At 38.4% G+C, this 21,622-nt stretch overlaps 1 protein-coding gene across 3 annotated transcripts; it reads right to left on the bottom strand.

The window, feature by feature from the left end:
• Positions 1-389: 389 nt before the first annotated feature.
• LOC100796310 (transcriptional elongation regulator MINIYO) lies at positions 390-20,647 on the bottom strand. 3 transcript variants are annotated; one of them, XM_006573097.4, is made up of 10 exons: positions 20,304-20,647; positions 18,253-19,297; positions 7,261-7,355; positions 6,921-7,108; positions 5,376-5,481; positions 5,031-5,288; positions 4,712-4,897; positions 2,338-4,617; positions 1,266-1,475; positions 390-837 (listed from the first exon to the last, which is right to left on the bottom strand). In XM_006573097.4, exons 1-10 carry the CDS (start codon positions 20,526-20,528, stop codon positions 643-645), a joined length of 4,788 nt encoding a protein of 1,595 aa, XP_006573160.2. In that variant the 5' UTR covers positions 20,529-20,647; the 3' UTR covers positions 390-642. The 3 variants fall into 3 exon arrangements, with proteins under 3 accessions (XP_006573160.2, XP_006573161.1, XP_006573159.2); XM_006573098.4 differs by having other exon boundaries at positions 5,031-5,291; positions 19,663-20,647; XM_006573096.4 differs by having other exon boundaries at positions 5,031-5,291; positions 20,304-20,646.
• Positions 20,648-21,622: the final 975 nt, after the last annotated feature.

Below are 21,622 nucleotides of genomic sequence, written 5' to 3' on the forward strand. Positions count from 1 at the left end.
GGTGGAATCCACACCAATAAAACAAAATTCTCTTAAAAGTGCCGAGATTATGGCTAAAAAGGTTGAAAAGAATTGTGGGGCCATTAAAAAAAATTAAAAGGACAATTAGCCTTTTTAGCATTGTGTAAATACATATCTTTATAATATACATTTTTCTTTCTCTTTTACTTCTCTACTCTCAGTTCTCCTATACTTCTTTCTATTACAGTTCTCTCTACTTAAAATCTTCCATCATTCAAACAAAACATAAAAGAATAGTACTCAAAATCCACCTCAGTTTGAGGTAGATTTGAATGGAAGAGAAAAATGAAAAGATAAAAGAAAAGAGAGAAAGAGAAGCGACAAATATAATAAAGGAAGTGATAGAAAAGGACTAAATAGAAAGAAAATGGAGTGAAACAGTGTATTTTATAATAACCCGACTAAAATACTTGTATTCCTTCATTATGTACATTGCATGCCTTAGGACTCGATTAAAAAATCAGCAGACTCCATTCTAACAAAAAATATCAATATCAGTGGCCATGTATGCTCCAATTAATGCATTTGAGACCCCATTGCAAAAATCTATATATAAACCTTAGTTGTACTCATCGTATATCTCGAATATATTTACAAGCATTCGATATATTAGTTACCTCACTATGAACTCTTTTCTACAGCAGCCTTTAACTTCTCTACTACTATCAAAAGAGAGGAATTTCCCTCACAAGCCTCAACCAATACTTTTAATCTGGACTCTAACCAATTCCTTTCAGAAAGTACACCACCATTCAGCTCCTCTCCCATGACAGATGGTGGCGGCTTGTTATGGTGAATGAGGTTCAGTAACATACCCTGCAACAAGGGTTCCATTAGTAATGTCTGGCTACACCAACATTATGGCTATATAATCGTAAATACAGACGCAACAATGCAAATTAAATTAGGATGAAAAAGATAGGACAAAATCTTATACTTCTTCCATGGCCTCAAATTCTTGGTAATAAAAATACTGCAACTAGGATTTACCTAAACAGTGATGTCTCACTGCACACTCTTAAAATTTTATTAGGTAGGCCAAAGTCCTAGCTGATACATTCCAAACAACGTGATGACAGAACAAGCACACACGTGCACAGCACACATTCACATATAACATTTGATTTCCATAATCAGATGGGATAAAACTAATTGGAGAATGAATGGCAGCACAAGCTCTGAATGGTGATTTGCTTAAACTACCATTTGTCCATCAGGATAAAAGCTTTTAAGACTTTGGTTACCTCGTGTTGCTGTTTCCCAGCATAATCTCGCAACAGAGACCTAGCAAGTCTGTTTCGCAGCAATAACTTATCCATGGGACAGGCATGAAATATAAAGGAGGAAAGATGATGGACAACAAGAGTATATGCAACTGATCCTCGAATTGCAGCCCTGTCAAGGGCATCAGAAACCCACGACTTCGTATAAGCCTCCAAAATGGCTTCATTATCCTGCAGAGATACAGTACACCATTAATGTTGATAGATATATGGTGTATTCTGAGCCAATGACTAGTATGCATTGCTGGTGCAACCACACAGGTGGCAAGTGCACCCCTCCACAGATAATACAGTAGTAAACAATTATCACCTACCCATTTCCAATTGTTGCTATTCACAGAAGTTATAGATATTAACAAAAAATGGAAAATAAAAAAATTTAGATAAGGAAACTTGATGAACAACAATCCTCATTCCTCACGGTAACTTACACAACAAAGCCATCGTGATAGTTTCTAACTTCAAAGTATCAAAGATACAACCTTACATTTCTTCCCTACTAAAGACAAGCTTTAAAAACATGTCATTGTAAAAAATATGTGCATGTTTGGTGCTAAGTGACCCTATCTGTTATATTGCTGGAAGTATAAGATCCTTCACTATATCCAAAATTCCAATTAGGAACTTCACTTTATTATGCATCATATAAAAAATAAAAGGACCCAGTATCAGTATGGCTTATTTTGGTATTTCCTGTGCTCTCAAAAGCTTCCTCAAAATTCATGACAGATGCTACAATACAACCAATAAATGTCAAAGGTATTGTAAATTTTGTAACACAGTTAAACTCTGCAACATTAGCTGTACTTTGTAGCATACGCTTTTCTGTTTTTAAGCGCATTTTAAACAACCACTTTTTGAAAATTTACAAAATTATAATAAAATATAAAATATAAGTGACATTTATATATTCAACCCAATATCATCAACATAGAAAGGAAAAAAGTATCAAAAGAACAAGTACTCAATCAATATCCTCTGCAAATAATGCTCCAGAGTAAAATAGCTGGTAGTTAATGATTATTTTTTTTACCTCAGCAGGTTCAAGGTATCCTTCAGCACCAGAAAAGCATTTTTCTAAAGGTGGCAAAAGCTCAAGAACACGAGCATTGGACAGTGTATTCCAGGCAGCAAGTCGAATGGAAGTTTCAACATAACGGTGTAGATAAAGTGAAACTTGCCGGCCAAAAATAACATCACCATAAGAAACAGCAGAAAACTGCTCCACAAGTTCTTCAAGAAAAGTTGAGTAACTTTCATGAATCTCAGTTTGGAACCTCAGAAACTCAAGATGCTTTTTATCATTTGAAATAACTTCTTTACTTTGGTTTAACCTTGCCTTATCAAGAAGCTCACCATAAAGATCCTGCAAAGCTTCAAAAGTAACCCTGCTCCGATCTTGTTCAAGTATCTCCATTCCAACAAGGAAATTGACAGATAAGGAATGTAACTTCCATGTCAATGATACTTGTTCAACAGGAGAAGGAATGTCAGTGCCATGAAAAATGGACATTGCTTCAACACCTAAAACAAAGAAAAGTCCACATTTGGCAACTTCAATCAGATAAGATGGATCATGTAGTACATCATCAACTTTTTTAGTACCAGCCCGCTTGCTATGGAAAATTGTTGAGATTGGACTAAGGTAAAAGTGAACTGGAAGTGGTAGTTTCTGGTGAGCCCATTCTATCATTAAAGAATTACAGCACGGACTTGTCATGGAAGACATGTCTGAATCCTCATATATGGTTTCCAAACAAGCACCAACCTTTGGAGAGGTCTTAATGCCAGAGGAACTACTGCCATCCACAGATTTAGACTTCACCTTTACAGACAACCATCTGCTCCTGAAATGAGATGATAACATTCTTCTTAAGTGCATGTAATCCTCTTCTTCATGTTGCCAGCCAAAAGTTCTACCCCTTCTATTGAAGAGAAAATTATGTATGCAGAGATCAAGGTTCTTCAAAACAGAGACATGGAACAAGAGATCCAATGCCTTTTCTACAACAACCTTTTCTCTAGGTCCTGCAGTTAAACACAATCCCAAGCCAGCATTCACCCTTTGGATAATGAAGGTTGTTTCTTCAGTCACAACACCTTTAGACGCATTTTCAAAAATTTCCAGCAAAGAGACGAGAAATTTTGCATCTATTTGTGCCAATAAAAATGTTGCTGACCAAAATCCTCCACTTGGGGCACCCCATCCAATTCCTGCCCCTGGAACTGGTCCTCCTCTGCCAAATGACTCAATGGACTGTATGTGGTGCCACCCTGAAGAAACTGAAAACATGAAAGCATCAAGCATATACCTTAACTCAACCAAACACCCATTAACAATGCCGTCCTCAAGCACTTTTCCTTCTTTTGAGAGACTTTGTTCTTGGCGTGGGAGACTACAGATGCCAGCTTTGGCAGACAGTATCAGATTATCAATTGTAGTAATAATCTTGACCATTCCATTTAGACAACAGGTGGAAGCTAAAGACATTTCAATATCATCCTTCTGCCTCAAATAAACTAGTTCCTTCATAAAAGATTCACCTTCAGAATCTCTTCCAAATTTTGCCCCAAAGGATGCAGAAAAGCCCAAAAACCAATATTTGATCAACTCAAGTCCAATCTTAGGTACAAATTCTGGAAGCCATGGCACATGCCCTTCAGTTTCAAAAGAGCTGATAGTATCCCCCCATGTCATTCTTTCAAGCACTCTGAAAAGCATGCGAGTCACAGCAGCATACACCCACAACAAAGGAGTTGCAGAAAGATCTCGGAAAGGAAAGTCACATCTTCCTTCTTTCTGTCCCTCAAAGAACTTGGATACTTCTGGATCACTTCTGCTTGCTATCCACTTTATGGCTAAGTCAACCATTGGACCAACATAATTCCAAGACCATACCTCGGTGTCACCAGCAGACTCTGGAAGTTGGTTGTTTAGACACTGCTTTGAAAATAGATTAGGAAGCCTTCCAGCCAAAGACTCCAGAACAAGGTATGCCTCCCTAGAGATGGAAGTAGATTCATCCAAAACATCGTTTTCAACAAGTTTTTCAAATGAAGGTGGATTCAACCAAAAACACAAGGCAGGGAACATTTCCAAGAAGTAAGACACACAATATCCATATTGAATGCAGACCCTCCAGAAACGCATTTGTTCAACAATCAGAGCAGATGTGAGTTTACATTTTTCCTTCCCTAGCCTTAGCCAGTGGTCAACGGAGGAAGGACTTTGATATAAATTCCAAGTCATAGCCTGAAAATACCCTTTCTTTATAAACTCTAAACAAGTTTTCTGGTCTAACCGAGCAAACACCTTTTCCAAAATCAAATGAAACATTAGGAATGATTCTCTGGCTGCTGATGTAGAAATCACTTCCTATAAAATAAAATGGAAAATTACCACTCACCTTCAAGAGTTTTACAGATTTAGTCATAGAAGATCGAAGTTCAAAATTGTCAGCAGTAAATCTATTCACAATTGTCTGAACAAGTCTTTCACATTTCAGTACAGCATTAGCACATGTAGGTGAATGCCTCGCTATAGCAATCAGTATAGAAATGATACATTCTTCTAAAGCTGTTGTAGGATCTTTCTGCAACCATTAGAGAATAATGAATTTGACAAGGAAGTTCAAACATCATAAAACAAAAATATCCTTAATCTTTGTAGATAGAGTCTCATGACATCAAATGTTTCAGCATGATCAATGATTAATTATGTTTTACCTCCAAAAGATAACGAAGCCTAGGAAGGATTCCCATGCGAACTAGACCTACAGTAAAATCTTGCGCAGCAACCACTATATCGTCTTGAATAGTATGTTTTCCTTCAGTCTCATTATCCATTGAATCATCGCTGAAAGGAAGAATATTAGAAGGTTTGGCACTGTACTTCCAGAAACCCCCTTGAAGGAATCCATCATTAATATCTGGTCTGCTCCTAAAAACTGGAGCCGTGCAAATATCCATGTCACAAGTTGCTATCTTCTGGAATTAAAATAAAAAATCAGATGAATCTAATTTTAAACATAATAATATTGTCAAATTAAAAGATAATAAAAATCCAGTTACCTCTGACATATCACAGTAGTTCTCATTTGCATCATAACTCAATACAGATTGAACAACTTTTGTGCAGGCCAGAACTACAGAATTGTGGTTATCATCAAGACATATCCTACAAAATTAGAGCACAACTGCCGTCAAAAGATGCCCATATAATGAGGAAAAAAATAAATTTATGATAATACAATGAGAAAAAGGATTATGTACTGACAGTGTAAAAAGTTTTACAGTTATCCAATCACAACCCACAATGAATGGTAAGTTTTTTGACTTATAAAATAATTATTTTAAAGTAATTCAAACATTGATTTGTTATTGGATGACAGTGTCAAACTTTTTTACACTACCAATGCATGGGCATTAAACTCTAATACAATTTGAAAGAATTAAAGTATTCATCAGTATATTTATCATAAGCAACTCAAAATACCACATGGATTACAACATAATAATACCATCTATAGGCAAAATTCAAACATATTGACAAGATATATAGCCATCTATTTGGGATGACATTTATTTGCATTTAGTAATTTATAATTCATAATAAAAAATCTTTATAGCCTCACCAACACTCCATATTATTAAATACAAGAGGACAGAAGGTGTGAGTCAAGTATGCAATCTAGATTCCCACTCTTCCAATTGAATTTTAGAAACAGTTATGCAGGAAGTAAAATTCCCTAAGGGTCCAAGGGCCAACCAGCATCCATTTTAACATATGATGATCATCACAGTTTTAGGATGAAGACCACAAAAAAAGGGCACAGATTAGAAAAAGCCAGTATACACAAGAGCTCATCCCAAAGCATAATAATCAACAAAGCTTATATAAGCAAAGAATATATTAAGATAGAAGAGAAAGATACAAATATAAGAGGATAAGAATCCTCAAGGACTAAGGACACAGCGACCAAAAATTAAAAGAAAAAAAAAAACACAGAAACAAAGATGAGCACCCGTTTAGAGAACAAGGCAGCAAGTGATGGGGTCAAATCACAGATGATGGGATCACTTCGGAACCAGGTTCATATTATGGGGATTTAAATAAATAAAGAGAATAGGAGAGAATTTTATCTTCATTGGTGTGTAATGATATTTTACAAAAGACAAAGCACTAACCCTCATCCTTAAGACAAGGTTCCAAATCCTAAATTCCTAATAATTAAAAAATCATCAAAAATAATTAAATATGGAAACCACTCTCGAGATTAACTAAGATACTCTAAAGTATTCTAAGGCATAATAATATTATAAAACATTTTACCACAAATAAGGCTGGCTTCTAGGGTGCAAGACATGTAAATACTCAGTAATGGAACCAGATATATGTCACACGCCAGATGGAAGTGATATTAAAATTACACACATAAAACCTAGCTGGAATTTTACTTACATCCAAACCAATCAACTTGTATGCTTAATGATTAACAGCAATATAAACAACATTATTCATTTTCTTAAAAGAGGAAAAAGAAAACCATGCATCTTCACTCAGTTATAGCAGGTAGTTTATAATACCAACAGCTTGGACCAAAAAGCAAACTTTACCTAAGTGACAACACAAGCTCAGGTTCTGGGCCCAGTGCAAAAGCCCAAACAGCTTCCCAGTCAACTGATTTGTCAACTTTGTTCTCATTTTTTGTCATATACCCTGTTCTGTCTTTGCAAATATAGTGTAATGCCTTATCAAGCACAGACGAAAGGAGATGCAATGCAAGGGCTCTTTGTCCAGGAATCTAAAAAAAAAAATATTTGGCAGATGCTGTGTTACTAAAGGAGAAATACTATAAATTTTATTTATTTTATATTCATAATTGTAAATCCATGCAAACTGTTCCAGGTCCAGGCATCCAACTGAAATATACATCAGTTACAACAAATAACATACCACACTTCTAGTGAGTGCCACTGCTTCTTTAATTGTATAACCGGAAGCACCAGGATCTCCCTCGGTCCGTAGATAGTCTCGTTCATTGACATTGTCTGTATCATGACAGAATTGTCACATAAAGAAAATTCAAACTTTATATTTAAACCTCCATCCTATTTCCAAAATAAACAGGATATCAATGAATAGAGTAATATACAACAAATGCTAAGATTTGATGGATATCAGTGCTAACAATAATCAGGATGATATCCATGAATATTCATTATTCAAATCTTTATTTGCACCTCCATTCTGTTTTATGCAAATGCTAACATCAAATATTCTGAATATAGAACAGTAGCCATCTAATCAAGTCTATGAAACTGGAAACATTTAGAAGCAAAGGAAACCATACCAAAATTTCAGGCCAGACATGAAACAGAACAATATTGTAATTTGTGGCACAATGCAGGGGGGCAGGGGGCATAATCTACTCAGTGCTCTCAGACAGGCCATGATTTAGCAACACCATCCTTATTAGTGTATAAGTAAGTTTTACTTCATGATTAGTTAGGACAGCTGTTAGTATAGCTGTCAATTCTGTTATTCTGTTAGTGCAGTAACTAAGGTTAGTTAACTGCCTTAGTTAGGTTAATTGTAACCACAGCTGCTTTCTCTATAAATAGAGAAACATAAACCCCTGTTTTTCCTTCTCTTTTCTCTCTCAAAATCTATGATGGTATCAAAGCTTGAGATCCATCAATGGCGGCAAATCAAAATTCCACTTCTGCTACTCCTACTTTTCATCTGATTTCTCAGAAGTTAGATGATTCTAACTTCTTGCTATGGAGGCAACAAGTTGAACCTGTGATCAAGTCCCATAAACTCCAGCGTTTTGTGATGAATCCTCAGATTCCAATGCGCTTTCTCACAGAGGCAGATTGTGAAGCTGGAAATGAAAATCCAGCATATTCTGATTGGGAACAACAAGATCAAATCCTTCTGTTGTGGCTTCAATCGACTCTTTCGTTTCAATCCTATCTCGAATAATTGAATGTGTTCATTCCTATCAAGTTTGGGAACAGATCCATGAGTATTTTCAAGAGCAAACACGTGTGAAAGCTAGGATACTTTGAGCAGAGCTCAGAACTACATTGCTTGAGCAGAAAACGATGCATAAATTTTTTCTGCACATCAAATGTATAGTCGTTGCGCTTAAGCTAGCTCATGGAGTGAGAGTTGTCCCTCACTTATATACTCTATCTTGGCTTTATTTTTAGCCGATGTGGGACTAGAGTTTTTTCAAATTAAATGCGTAGTAGATGCGCTTGGATCATGAGGAGATCCTATTCTTCCGCGTGAACACCTCGATGTGATACTTGAAGGCCGACCGGAGGAGTACAGTCCAATGATCTCAGTGATCAAAAGTAATTTTGAGCCACTTCCGATTGGAGAAGTAGAGATGCTACTGCTGGTGCATGAGGCACGTATGAAAAAGTTTCAGAAACGCTTGGTGGATTCACCTTTGATCAATGTTGCTCAAGGTTACAATTCCTCTTCGAACTCTTATAGTTCCTCTTCGAATAACTTCATTTCGCAAAATCGGTCCAATTATTCTGGAAATCGCGGTGGAGGTCACCGTGGTGGTGGCAGAGATCGTGGTGGTCGTTATGCAAACTTTCAGTGCCAAGTTTGCTATAAATTTGGTCACACAGCAGCAATGTATCATTACCGCTATGATTCTGAGTATCTTTCAAGGCAATTCGTCGAACACCTTTGGTTCAGAACAGAATCAGGGAACTAATTCCAACAAAGACTCCCAACCTAGTGCAATGCTAGTCAACTCTGAAAATCAGAATCCCAACTCTACCACATGGATACCTGATTTTGGCGCATCCTTCCATGTGATTGGAGAGTCTCATAACATACAGTAGCTTGGTCCATTTGAGGGTCCAAACCAAATATGCATTGGTAATAGCCAAGGCAATCCTGCCTAGGGTAGCTTTGCTATTCTTAGCCGATCCCAAGCCCGGATAAAAGGAGAGGGTTGTGTTAGGCTTTCGACAGCCAACGTTAAACTTTGTCGAATCTCTATGACATGGATCAATTACGTAATAATGTGAATGCTAGGTCGTTGTCCGGAAGCAACGCGCTGTATGGCTCGAGTACAGTGTCAAAAGAGCAAGGGCCGCTGCATCGCCGCCCGGATGTAGTGAAAAGTAAGCAAGGGTTCCCACATTTTCGTGAACGGGTGTGGGTAAAGAAGCTAGTTCATGACAGGAGGATTCGCTTTGGTACATGGAATATAGGCACACTTACTGGAAAATCTATGGAAATAGTGGATGTTATGGTGAGGAGGAAGATCAATTTTATGTGCCTACAAGAAACTAAGTGGACAGGTGAAAAAGCGAAAGAATTAGACAACTCGGGATTTAAGCTGTGGTATACGGGAAAAATCAGATCAAGAAATGGGGTAGGGATTATTGTGGACAAGGAGTGGAAGAAGGATGTCGTGGATGTAAGAAGAGTAGGAGATCGTATCATAGTCTTAAAATTGGTAGTGGGACAGGACACCTTTAATGTTATTAGTGGGTACGCACCTCAGGTTGGGTTAGCAGAACACTTTAAGGTAAAATTTTGGGAGGATCTAGAAGGGGTACTTCAGGATATACCCCAAGGAGAGAAAGTTTTCCTAGGAGGGGATCTCAATGGACATGTAGGTAGCGTGGCTAGAGGTTTTGAGGGGGTGCATGGGGGTTTTGGCCTAGGGGAGATGAATGGGGAGGGTAAATCCATCTTGGAGTTTTCGGAGGCTTTGGATCTTTCTATAGCCAATACATGGTTTAAGAAAAGAGAGGAACATCTTATCACTTACAAAAGTGGAGGGACATGTTCTCAGATAGATTTCTTCCTTATCAGGAAGTCTGATAGGAAGTATTGCTTGAACTGTAAAGTTATCCCGGGAGAGAGCTTGACTACCCAACATAGAGTTTTGGTTATGGATGTAAGAATTAGAGATAGGGCAAAGAGAAGAAGTCCTCTGGTAGCACCAAGGATCAAATGGTGGCACTTGAAGGGTGAGAAACAAGGAATCTTCCAACAAAAGATATGGGAGGGTTGGTGTGGACAATCACAAGGAAGTGCAAATGATATGTGGAACAAGATGTCCCAAGAGATTATTAAAGTGGCTAAAGAGACGTTGGGTGAATCTAGAGGTTTTGGACCTAGGGGTAAAGAATCGTGGTGGTGGAATGAAAATGTTCAGAGCAAAGTTAGAGTAAAAAAGGAGTGTTTCAAGGAGTGGTCTAGGTGTAGAAATTCTGAAACTTGGGATAAGTATAAGATAGCTAGAAATGAAACCAAAAAGGCGGTGAGTGAGGCAAGAGCCCAAGCTTTTGACGGACTATACCAAGCTCTAGGAACCAGGGACGGAGAAAGATCTATATATAGGCTTGCTAAGGGTAGAGAGAGGAAGACTAGAGATTTGGATCAAGTAAAGTGTGTTAAGGATGAAGAAGGCAAAGTCTTAGTGCATGAAAAAGATATCAAGGAAAGGTGGAAGGCGTATTTCCACAACTTATTTAATGATGGATATGGATATGACTCTAGCAGTCTAGACACAAGAGAAGAGGACCGGAACTATAAGTACTATCGTCGGATTCAGAAACAGGAAGTAAAGGAAGCGTTGAAAAGAATGAGTAATGGTAAGGCGGTGGGGCCAGACAACATACCTATTGAAGTGTGGAAAACTCTTGGAGATAGAGGTCTTGAGTGGCTCACCGAACTCTTTAACGAAATTATGAGGTCAAAACGCATGCCGGAGGAATGGAGGAGAAGCACGTTAGTGCCAATCTATAAGAACAAGGGGGATATACAAAATTGTGCAAATTATAGGGGAATCAAGCTCATGAGTCATACCATGAAATTATGGGAAAGAGTGATCGAAAGGAGACTCAAGTTACTGAGAATCAATTTGGTTTCATGCCGGGAAGGTCGACCATGGAAGAGATTTATTTATTACGGCGGGTGATGGAGCTATATCGCATGGCCCAACAAGACTTGCACTTGATTTTTATTGACTTGGAGAAAGCATATGATAGAGTGCCTAGAGAGATTTTGTGGAAAGCTCTAGAGAAGAAAGGGGTTAGGGTTGCATATATTCGAGCTATCCAAGATATGTATGATAGGGTATCGACTAGTGTTAGGACACAGGGTGGAGAGTCAGACGATTTTCCCATCACAATTGGTTTACATCAAGGGTCAACCCTTAGCCCCTACCTTTTTACCTTAATTCTGGATGTCCTCACGGAACAAATCCAAGAGATAGTGCCGAGATGCATGCTTTTTGCAGATGACATAGTCCTCCTTGGAGAGTCGAGGGAGGAGTTGAATGAGAGGTTGGAAACTTAGAGACGAGCTCTAGAAACACATGGCTTTCGCCTAAGCAGAAGCAAATCGGAGTATATGGAATGTAAGTTCAACAAAAGAAGGAGGGTTTCTAACTCAGAGGTGAAAATAGGAGACCATATTATCCCTCAAGTCACACGGTTTAAATATCTTGGGTCTGTAATACAGGATGATGGGGAAATTGAAGGGGATGTGAATCATCGCATTCAAGCAGGATGGATGAAATGGAGAAAAGCATCGGGGGTGTTATGTGATGCAAAGGTACCGATCAAGCTAAAGGGAAAGTTTTATCGGACTGCGGTAAGACCGGCGATTTTGTACGGAACAGAATGTTGGGCGGTAAAGAGTCAACATGAGAATAAAGTAGGTGTAGCGGAGATGAGGATGTTGCGGTGGATGTGTGGTAAGACTCGACAGGATAAAATTAGAAACGAAGCTATTAGAGAGAGGGTTGGAGTAGCACCTATTGTAGAGAAGATGGTGGAAAATAGACTTAGGTGGTTTGGGCATGTAAAGAGAAGACCGGTAGACTCTGTAGTGAGGAGAGTAGACCAGATGGAGAGAAGACAAACAATTCGAGGCAGAGGAAGACCCAAAAAGACTATAAGAGAGGTTATCAAAAAGGATCTCGAAATTAATGGTTTGGATAGAAGTATGGTACTTGATAGAACATTATGGCGGAAGTTGATCCATGTAGCCGACCCCACCTAGTGGGATAAGGCGTTGTTGTTGTTGTTGTTGTAATAGCCAAGGCCTTGCTATTAACTCTTCTGGTTCCACTAAATTTTTTCTCCTATTAACCCTAGAGCCTCTATCATTGAAACAGTTATTGCATGTGCCTGCTATCACTAAAAACTTGATTAGTGTCAGCAAATTTACTAAGGATAACAATGTTTTCTTTGAGTTTTATCCTAACCATTGTGCTGTGAAATCACAGGGAACCAATAAAGTCCTACTTCAAGGTTCACTGGATCCTGATGGTCTCTATGTGTTTCCACATCTTGTACTCAGATTCTACTTCAGGCAACCTGCTTACTTTCAAATTCCAGTGTTGATTCTGTTGTTAATCCTGTTTCTAGTAGTTCTAATGCACAAATTTCTGATTCCATTGTAAATCCAGTTTCTCATGCTATGTCTGATGCCAAAACAGCACCTAGTACTAGCTCTCAAACTATATGGCACCTTAGATTGGGCCATCCTAATGCTAATGTACTAAAGCTTGTGCTTAATCATTGTAATATACCCATGGTTAATAAAACTATGTTTGAACTCTATGCAGCTTGTTGTGTTGGTAAGTCACATATCCCAAACTGTATATTCTGCTCCCCTTGAGCTCATATACAGTGATTTGTGGGAACTCTCTCATGTTTCATCTTCAAATGACTTCTCTTACTATATAAGCTTTGTTGATGCCTACTAGGTTCACTTGGATCTATTTTCTTAAAAATAAATCAGAAACTTTTCCTATTTTTCAGCAGTTTAAAACCATGGCTGAACTTCAATTTGATACTAAAATAAAGAGTGTTCATACAGATTGGGGAGGTTCATTTTTCAAACTCATGGAATTATTCATAAACTGATTTGCCCTCACACACACCAACAAAATGCTGTTGTGGAGAGAAAACACAGGCATATAGTTGAGTTAGGTCTCACCCTACTCAAACAAGCTTCTCTCCCTTTAAAATTTTGGGATTTTGCCTTCCAAACTGCAGTTTATTTGATAAACTGACTTCCCACTGCCTCTCTCAAGTTTCAAGTTCCTTACCCTGTTTTGTTCAATAAGTCACCTGATTACACCTTTTTGAGGAACTTTGGATGCTCTTGCTATCCTTTTCTTAGACCCTATAACAAACACAAGCTTGAGTTTAGGTCCCATGAATGTTTATTTCTTGGCTATTCCACTTCTCACAAAGGCTACAAGTGTCTCTCACCTAATGGAAAACTGTATGTTTCCAAAGATGTTGTCTTTAATGAGCTTAAATATCCTTACAATGATGTTTTTCCATCCTTATCCAACTCTGTCACTCCATCTAAGAGTAACTTTTTACCAACTGCTCATATTCCCATTGTTTCACCTTCTCCTAATGAACCCAGTCTTCCCTCTCAAACTGCTGAAACTAATCCTCCTTCTATAAATGCTGACCCTCCTATTCCCCTAAATGCTGAATCCACCAATTCCCAAAATGTCACACTATCTTCTCCCTTTTTGAATGCTGAACCAACTTCTGTAAATGATGAACACTCTAACACTGTTTCTGACTTTAAACAGAGATTCAAGTGAACTGTCTAATACTTCTTTTTCTAATTCTCACACTGTCAATCCCCCCTCTTCTAGTCCTATTCTTCATCCACAAAATGTCCATCCTATGCAAACCAGATCCAAGTCTAGAGTTCATCAACCTAGGCTGCATCCTTCACTATTTTTGGCACATTGTGAACCTAAGACAGTTAAACAGGCCCTTGCAAACCCTCAATGGTTTGCTTCTATGAAACAAGAATATAAGGCTCTTCTTAATAATAAAACATGGGATCTTGTTCCTCTTCCTAAAGATAGACAAGTTGTGGGTTGTAAGTGGGTCTTCAGAATTAAGGAGAATGCTGATGGGTCAATTAACAGGTTCAAGGCTTTGTTAGTGGCTAAAGGGTTTCATCAAGTTGCTGGTTGTGACTTTAACGAAACCTTTTTTCCTGTGATAAAACCTGTAACAATTAGGTTGATTATCACTCTTGCTCTCACTAATAAATGGGATTTGTTCCAGCTAGATGTCAACAATGCCTTTTTAAATGGCTATCTTGAAGAGAATATCTGCATGCAGCAGCCACAAGGCTTTGAAAGTTAAGATAAAACCCTGGTTTGTAAGCTAAATAAAGCTTTGTATGGCCTTAAACAGGCCCCAAGACAGTGGTTTGATAGATTAAAAGGGACTCTTTGGGTTTGCAGCGAGCAAGTGTGACCCTTCTTTGTTTGTTTACAAAGACAAAGGACATATCATCTACATTCTTGTTTATGTAGATGATATTATTATTACTGGTACCTCTAATGTTCTGGTTCAGCAACTCACCACCAAGCTTCATTCTGATTTTTCTCTTAAACAATTGGGGAAGCTTGACTATTTTCTTGGTATAGAAATCAAGTTTGTGGCTGATGGGTCTATTCTACTGACTTAAAGCAAATATATCAGAGATTTGCTTCAGAAAACCAAAATGGTAGAAGCACAATCTATTTCTTCCCCTATAACTGCTAATTGCAAGTTAACCAGAGCTGGCTTGGATTTCTATAATGACCTAACTCTCTACAGATCAGTTGTTGGTGCTCTCCAAAACACAACCATTACAAGGCCTGAGTTGAGCTATGCTGTGAACAAGGTCTGTCAGTTTATGGCTAATCCTATGGACTCTCACCGGACAGCTGTTAAACGCATTCTAAGGTACCTAAAAGGTTCTATTCATCATGGTCTGCATCTCAAGGCTGCTCCTTCCTCTCAGCCTTTCACTATTAAAGCCTTGTGTGATGCTGATTGGGCCCCGGATCCAGATGATAGGAGGCCTACCTCTGGTGCAGTGATTTATTTGGGTCCTAATTTGGTCTCTTGGCGGTCCAAGAAACAACAAATTTTGGCTAGGTCTTCTACTGAAGCTGAATACAAGAGCTTGGCTCAAGCCACTGCTGAAGTTACATGGATTCAAAATCTTTTAACAGAGTTGTCTGTTACTTTTCATACACCAGAGATTTACTGTGACAACCGAAGTGCAGTGGCTTTCATTCATAATCCAGTTCTTCATTTCCGGACTAAGCACATGGAGATTGATATCTTTTTTGTCAGGGAGAAAGTCTTGGCTAAGGAGCTCAAAGTGTATCATATTCCTGCTATAGATCAATGGGCTGATTCCCTCACTAAGCCTCTCTCACCCACTCGGTTTCTTTTTCTGAGGTCCAAACTCAATGTAGTTGAGTCTCTTTCTGATTCTCAACCCCATTGAGTTTGAGGGGGGTATTAGTGTATAAGTTTTACTTCATGATTAGTTAGGACAGCTGTTAGTACAGCGGTCAATTCTGTTATTCTATTAGTGCAGTAACTAACTAAGGTTAGTTAACTGCCTTAGTTAGGTTAATTGTAACCACAGCGGCTTTTTCTATAAATAGAGAAACATAAGCCCCTTTAACTAACTTTCCATTCTGTATCAATAACAGAACTTCTGTTTTTCCCTCTCTCTCAAAATCTATGATTCCTGTATTTGTATTTACCAGCAATATATTGCCTACAAGATACACATAGAAATGCTAACATGTTTGATAAAGATTAAATTTGTATAAATAATCGCCAATTTTTTAAAATCTCTCCTAGAAACAGAAAAAATGTGATTATTTCTCCAAATAAGTTGAACCAAACACCAAGTGTTTTTGGTTCATGTTATTAGAGTAGTAGAAAGGGAGGTGCAGTATTCAACTGCACACTCACTTAACTGTGACAGTCACCAAGTTAGTTCTTAGTTAGTTAAGTGTCAGAGTTAGTTAAGAGTTTGTTAGAAGGTTAGTTAGTAATAACCAACTGCTCTAGAACTCTATATATACTTCTCTTTGTAACAGAAATCAGTTGCCCAATCATAATAACATTTCCTGATTCTAAAAGTTCTTTCTCTTTTTCTCTTTATCTCATCTTCTTCAGTTCTGTTAAGAACTCTTTTATGGTATTAGAGCTTGGTGACGATCATCAATGGTGACACAACAGAATGCATTGTTTTCTGCTTCTTCATTTCCGAATTCAATTTCTCACAAGCTTGATGATTCAACTTTTCTTCTCTAGGGACAACAAGTCGAACCAGTTATCAAGTCCCATCAACTTCAGCGATTCGTCGTAAATCCCCAGATTCCACTCCGCTTCCTCTCTAAAGATGATCGTCACGCTGGCATTGAGAATCCAGCTTATGAAACTTGGGAGCAACAGGATCAAGTGCTCCTCACATGGCTTCAATCGACTCTCTCTACGTTGATTTTATCACGAGTTCTAGGATGCACCCACTCCTATGAGGTTTGGGAATGCATTCACGATTATTTCCACAAGCAAACAATAGCCACAGCTAGTCAACTTCGCACTCAACTTTGTGCTATGACACTTGCAGGCAACTCAATACGTGAATTTCTGTCACAGATTCGAGCAATTTCTGATTCTCTAGCTTCTGTTGGAAGCCGGATTATGCTTCAAGAGCATATTGATTCTATTCTTGAAGGTCTTTCGCCGGATTATCATCCGATTATTGCAATCATTGAAAGCAAATTTGAACCCCAGCCTATTGATCAAGTTGAGGCGTTTTTATTGGCTCATGAATCACACTTCAATAAGTTCAAGCAGTCTTCCTCTGGTTCGCCCTCAATCGCTCAGGTGTCAAACAAACAGGATCCAGAAAGCTTCTCCAATTTTCGAGGCGGTTCTAGCCATGAAGGTAGCTATAGTGGTGGTTTTAACCACAATGGTGGTCGTCAAGGTGGTGCCAGTAGTGGTGCTGGTGGCAGCAGTGGCCGTGGTCATGGTGCCGGTCACTACGCTAATTTCCAATGTCAGGTGTGTTATAAGTATGGGTACACTGCGTTCATTTGCCATTTTCACTTTGATGGGAATTATCAACCAAATTCCTCTTTAGTCCTTCATTTTCTTTTTTTGATCAGCAAAATTAAAATTATATTATAAATAATTCAGTACAAGGAGTACTGATGAGTGTACAGATCTTGAGCCAGATAAACAGAAATATGGTATCCTAATACAAGCTATATCTCAAGAATTAGGAGAACCTATATCTGACAGAATGCTTAGCTCACAACTACCCTCTTTAGTCCTTCATGATCCTACCTCACAGAATTATAGGCCTCAGAATCAGTACAATGGTGTTTCTGGTCAGAGAAATTCTAACCCTAATTCTGGGCAATATTATGGTGATTCTCGTCCCTAAAATGTTATTATACTGCACCTCCCTTTCTACTACTCTAATACATGTGCATTTAGAAGGGCAGTCTACCAAAAAAAGATCATTGATTGCTGGGAACATAAAATCATATAATGTATAATATTGAATACAAATCACAATCTATAAACAACGGTAGATGTTTCATGAAGAAAAGTATTCAAACATTAACAATGCAAACTATCACTAGCTGAGCTGAGCTGAGCTTTGATTTACTACATACCCCAAAAAGATAAAATTTAGAGGAGCATATATCTACATTAAGAAGACATACTATCACTAGCCAAGCATCTACATATGCAAAACACTAAATACAGAAGAACCCATATATTGTTAGGATTCATCGAGCAGAGAGAGAGCATTGAGATATTCAGACAGTGATTACTGATAAAATGTTTATTCATTGATTGAAAATAGAAGAGGTACGTCTGAGATCTATAGAGATAACCTAGCTGAAATTAATCTGTCAGTTACAACTGACACCAATAGCAGAATTCTTAGCTGGCATACATTAGTTAACTGCAGAATCCAGAATGGTACAAGGAGATACTCTAATAATACACACATGCTAGGATCATACAATGCATCATCTTGATATTAGAACCAAAAGATAGAAAAGAAACATAAGAAGATAGAAACACATACCATAGACTGATACACGTTCAGAATCAACAACATCCCCAGCCAAGGAAAATCGTAGCTCCCTAACAGCCTCAACTCTATTGCTCCAAGCATTCCATGCGCTACTACTAGCGGTGGTTGAAGTCTTTGTGCTAATTTTCTCATCATCTAGCTTTTCTTTGGATGGCGGCGCAATCACTGTTTGAGTGATGCCATCCTCTGTGTGCAGATGTTTTGCATCCTGAGGACTCTGAACATGTCCATTCACAGAGTCTGAGCCAGTACCCACTTCAGATTTTAGTTTCTTCAATTTATCCTGCCCCCTCTTCTGTAGTGCTTTTAGTAATGCAGGGCTCATCTTCTCCATTATCTCAGCCTGGGCTTCTGCAATCTCCTCAGCTGACATTTGCTGGATCTGAGCTCGATTCTCAGCATCAATTTCACTCTCAAGAGACACAGACTCTTTTTCACTTCTAATACTATTGGAACTAGGACAAGACCGCATGCTTGAAGTCAAGTCAGTTTGCCCTGGCCTTTGCAAATCTAGGGATCCAAAATTGTAATCAGCCATCCTATCAGAGGAAATTTGGTCCAATCCAGGCACAGATTCATTTTGTCCCTTGTCATCAAAAATTCTGGTGTATTTAACTTTTGCCTGGTGATTTACCTTATTTGATGTATCTACTTCCATAGTCGTAGTTGAATTGATAAACCCACCATCTGAGTTATCTAACAGTGGTTTAGTATCCACTTTCATCGGAGAAATGACATTATCATCTGAAGATGAGGTTTTCTTGTATGTACTCTTACTGCCCTTTTTGTTCTTTTTCCCTGTAGTTTGGCTAAAGCTTGACACATCTTCCTCTGTTTCCTTCCCCATGGAAGAACTATCATCCCGAGTGATCTCTTTCCATTTTCTAAAATCCAAACCCTTTTTCCTCCTCCTTTGTACCGGCATGGCAAAGGCTGAAACTTTTTCAAACTCCTGGAAATTTTTATCTTCTTCATCCTCAACATTATCATCACCCTCACCATCATCATTCCCTTTACTGCTCAGTGGACGCCAATGCTGTAAAATCACCAGAACCTAACTATCAGTCCACAAAGCTTACTACCCATTACACAAACTACATTCACAATAAACCAAAATGAGTCAATGTAAGCAGACATACTTTTATCTTATGCAGTCAACCCCACCACACGCAAAAACAAAGTATAACTTTGTGTATATCTCCCATTAATTTTTTTTATTTTTTTAAATGCAAAACGAATTTGTTAGATGCTGAAATGTAAAAGAGTACAAGATGTACCCATCCACTAAAAAATCAGATACAAGCAGCAGGAAGGTTCCTGCATAAATCTACATGGCTGCACTAATAATTTAAAACATACAAAACAGAACAGCATCAACCTATTATTTCCACTACTTTTTACCTCCATGACATGTCAGTTAATAAAAACCTCATGACAATTTAACCGCTCCAACACAGATGGTCTCTACACAAACCACCGATGCCAATGAATATCATGCACCAAGTCCTGTTGGCAATATGCTTATAATATCCCGCAACAACTTTGACTTCACAAACCTGCATCTCGTTGAACTGTTGCCACCATGATACCAATGAAGTACTGCATTAAAAGTGACAGAACCCATATTCCAACATACAATTAACCACCAAAATATCCCATGCCCACCACATATTTGAGAGAACTCCTGGTCGAACCTTCTCGTTATATTCAAACCACTCTCACTTATTTATACTGAGCAATTATTCCTTGCCATCCCCCTACATTCCTTCTCCATCAAATGCCATACCAACCCAGCCCTCTATCACTCTATGCATACTGTTTCCCATTAATTAACACTCACTAAATCTTAATTCAGAATTTTCCAACATATCCTCCTCAGCTAAACTCCCTATACGCCTAGAAAACATTAAAATTCTTTTCTTTTCTTTCTTTTCACACATTACTCGTAGCAATACATCTTAATTTCATTTAAGTTGAAGCATAATACAACACAACACAAGACTATTGCTTTACACTGAAAAGGGTAGTTACAGGGAACTTACAGGGCCATGTGAACGATGGCGCGCAACGGGGAAAGGAAGAACAGTGGGCTTGGGGAAAAAATGGAAGGGTGTTGTTGTGGGGTTGTTGTTGTGTGAATCAGAGATACCCTTTTCCACGATGGAACCAACCAAGTGAAAGGAATCGTTTTGGTTTATTTGGAGGGAGCTCGTGTTCACCACCTTCTTCTTGGGTTGCTCTCCTCCTTTGCCCTTTTGATTCTCCATTGTACAACACACTGGACCAATGCAACACAAGAAGAAGCGAAACAGAACAGAAAAAGTCAGAGAGGGAAGAAAAAGAGTGAAACTTTGGAGGGCAATATTTTGGGCATGGGTTGCTTGCCGGGAGATTTTCTTCCTGCACCAGCAATGTTCTTCATACATCCAGCGGTGAGAGAAAAAAACCGAAAATACCCTTCACTTAACCTACACATTCACCTTCTCCCCTTTCACACCATTCACGCTAGAGTTTCACCCTCTCCCCCTTCGCATCATGTTGTGTTCATAGATTCTCCTCTTCTCTTCATGGATCCCTTCACCTCATCAATCCATCCTTCATCAATTTGTCTCCCATCATCCTCGCGGCCGCCATCGTCCCACTCTCACAACAATGGCCATCGTCCCGCTCTCGCGGCAAACCGTCATAAGTTTTTTTCATCGTATTCTACCTATACGGATTGAAAATCCGTAATGCCTATACAATCCGTATGAACTATACGGATTGTCAATCCATATGGACTATACTGATTGTCAATCTGTATAGCCCAATAATCAAAATCTATTAGAAAGGATATGCTTCTCTATTATGTGTAAATCATATTTCACTTTCACTCACATTTTTTTAAGTGTTTTTTTTTTTTGAAATCTTGATTATAAATATTCTTTTGCTTGCCTACTTTTTTATGAAATAGTATTTTTTATAGTTACTAAATGACATTAATTGATATTAATGTGTAAATTTTTAGATTATGGTTAGAACGAGAGGATTGCGTTGGGGTTTAGGCAGAGCTTTAGGTAGAGAGGTTAGTGGTGATGAGGAAGAAGCCCCTTAGCGTCGACGACCGACAGCATTGGCACGTAGACAACGGGTAGCTGCAGCTGTTACCGAGGATATTTAGCATGTGGATGATGCTATTGACGAGGCTCATGAGGAGCCTCACAATCAAGTTACAAAGAATGTAGATGCTTATTCATAGGATTTTCCAGGCAAGCCCCAAGATACATCAGTGTTGATATCATGTGTTGATCATGTGGCAATAAAAGTGTGGGCAAGAGAGATAGTTATTTCTTTAATTATAACATATTTAAATTTTATTTGT

Source organism: Glycine max, chromosome 1, assembly GCF_000004515.6.
Source record: "Glycine max cultivar Williams 82 chromosome 1, Glycine_max_v4.0, whole genome shotgun sequence".
In the NCBI taxonomy this organism is placed as follows: domain Eukaryota; kingdom Viridiplantae; phylum Streptophyta; class Magnoliopsida; order Fabales; family Fabaceae; genus Glycine; species Glycine max.

Coding starts and splice junctions, on each gene's coding strand:
- LOC100796310 (XM_006573096.4), bottom strand. CDS start 20,528: ATGGAGAATCAAAAGGGCAAAGGAGGAGAGCAACCCAAGAAGAAGGTG. Junction 19,298..20,303: donor GCCATCGTTCACATGGCCCT/GTAAGTTCCCTG, acceptor GTGATTTTACAG/CATTGGCGTCCACTGAGCAG. Junction 5,482..6,920: donor GAGCTTGTGTTGTCACTTAG/GTAAAGTTTGCT, acceptor CTAATTTTGTAG/GATATGTCTTGATGATAACC.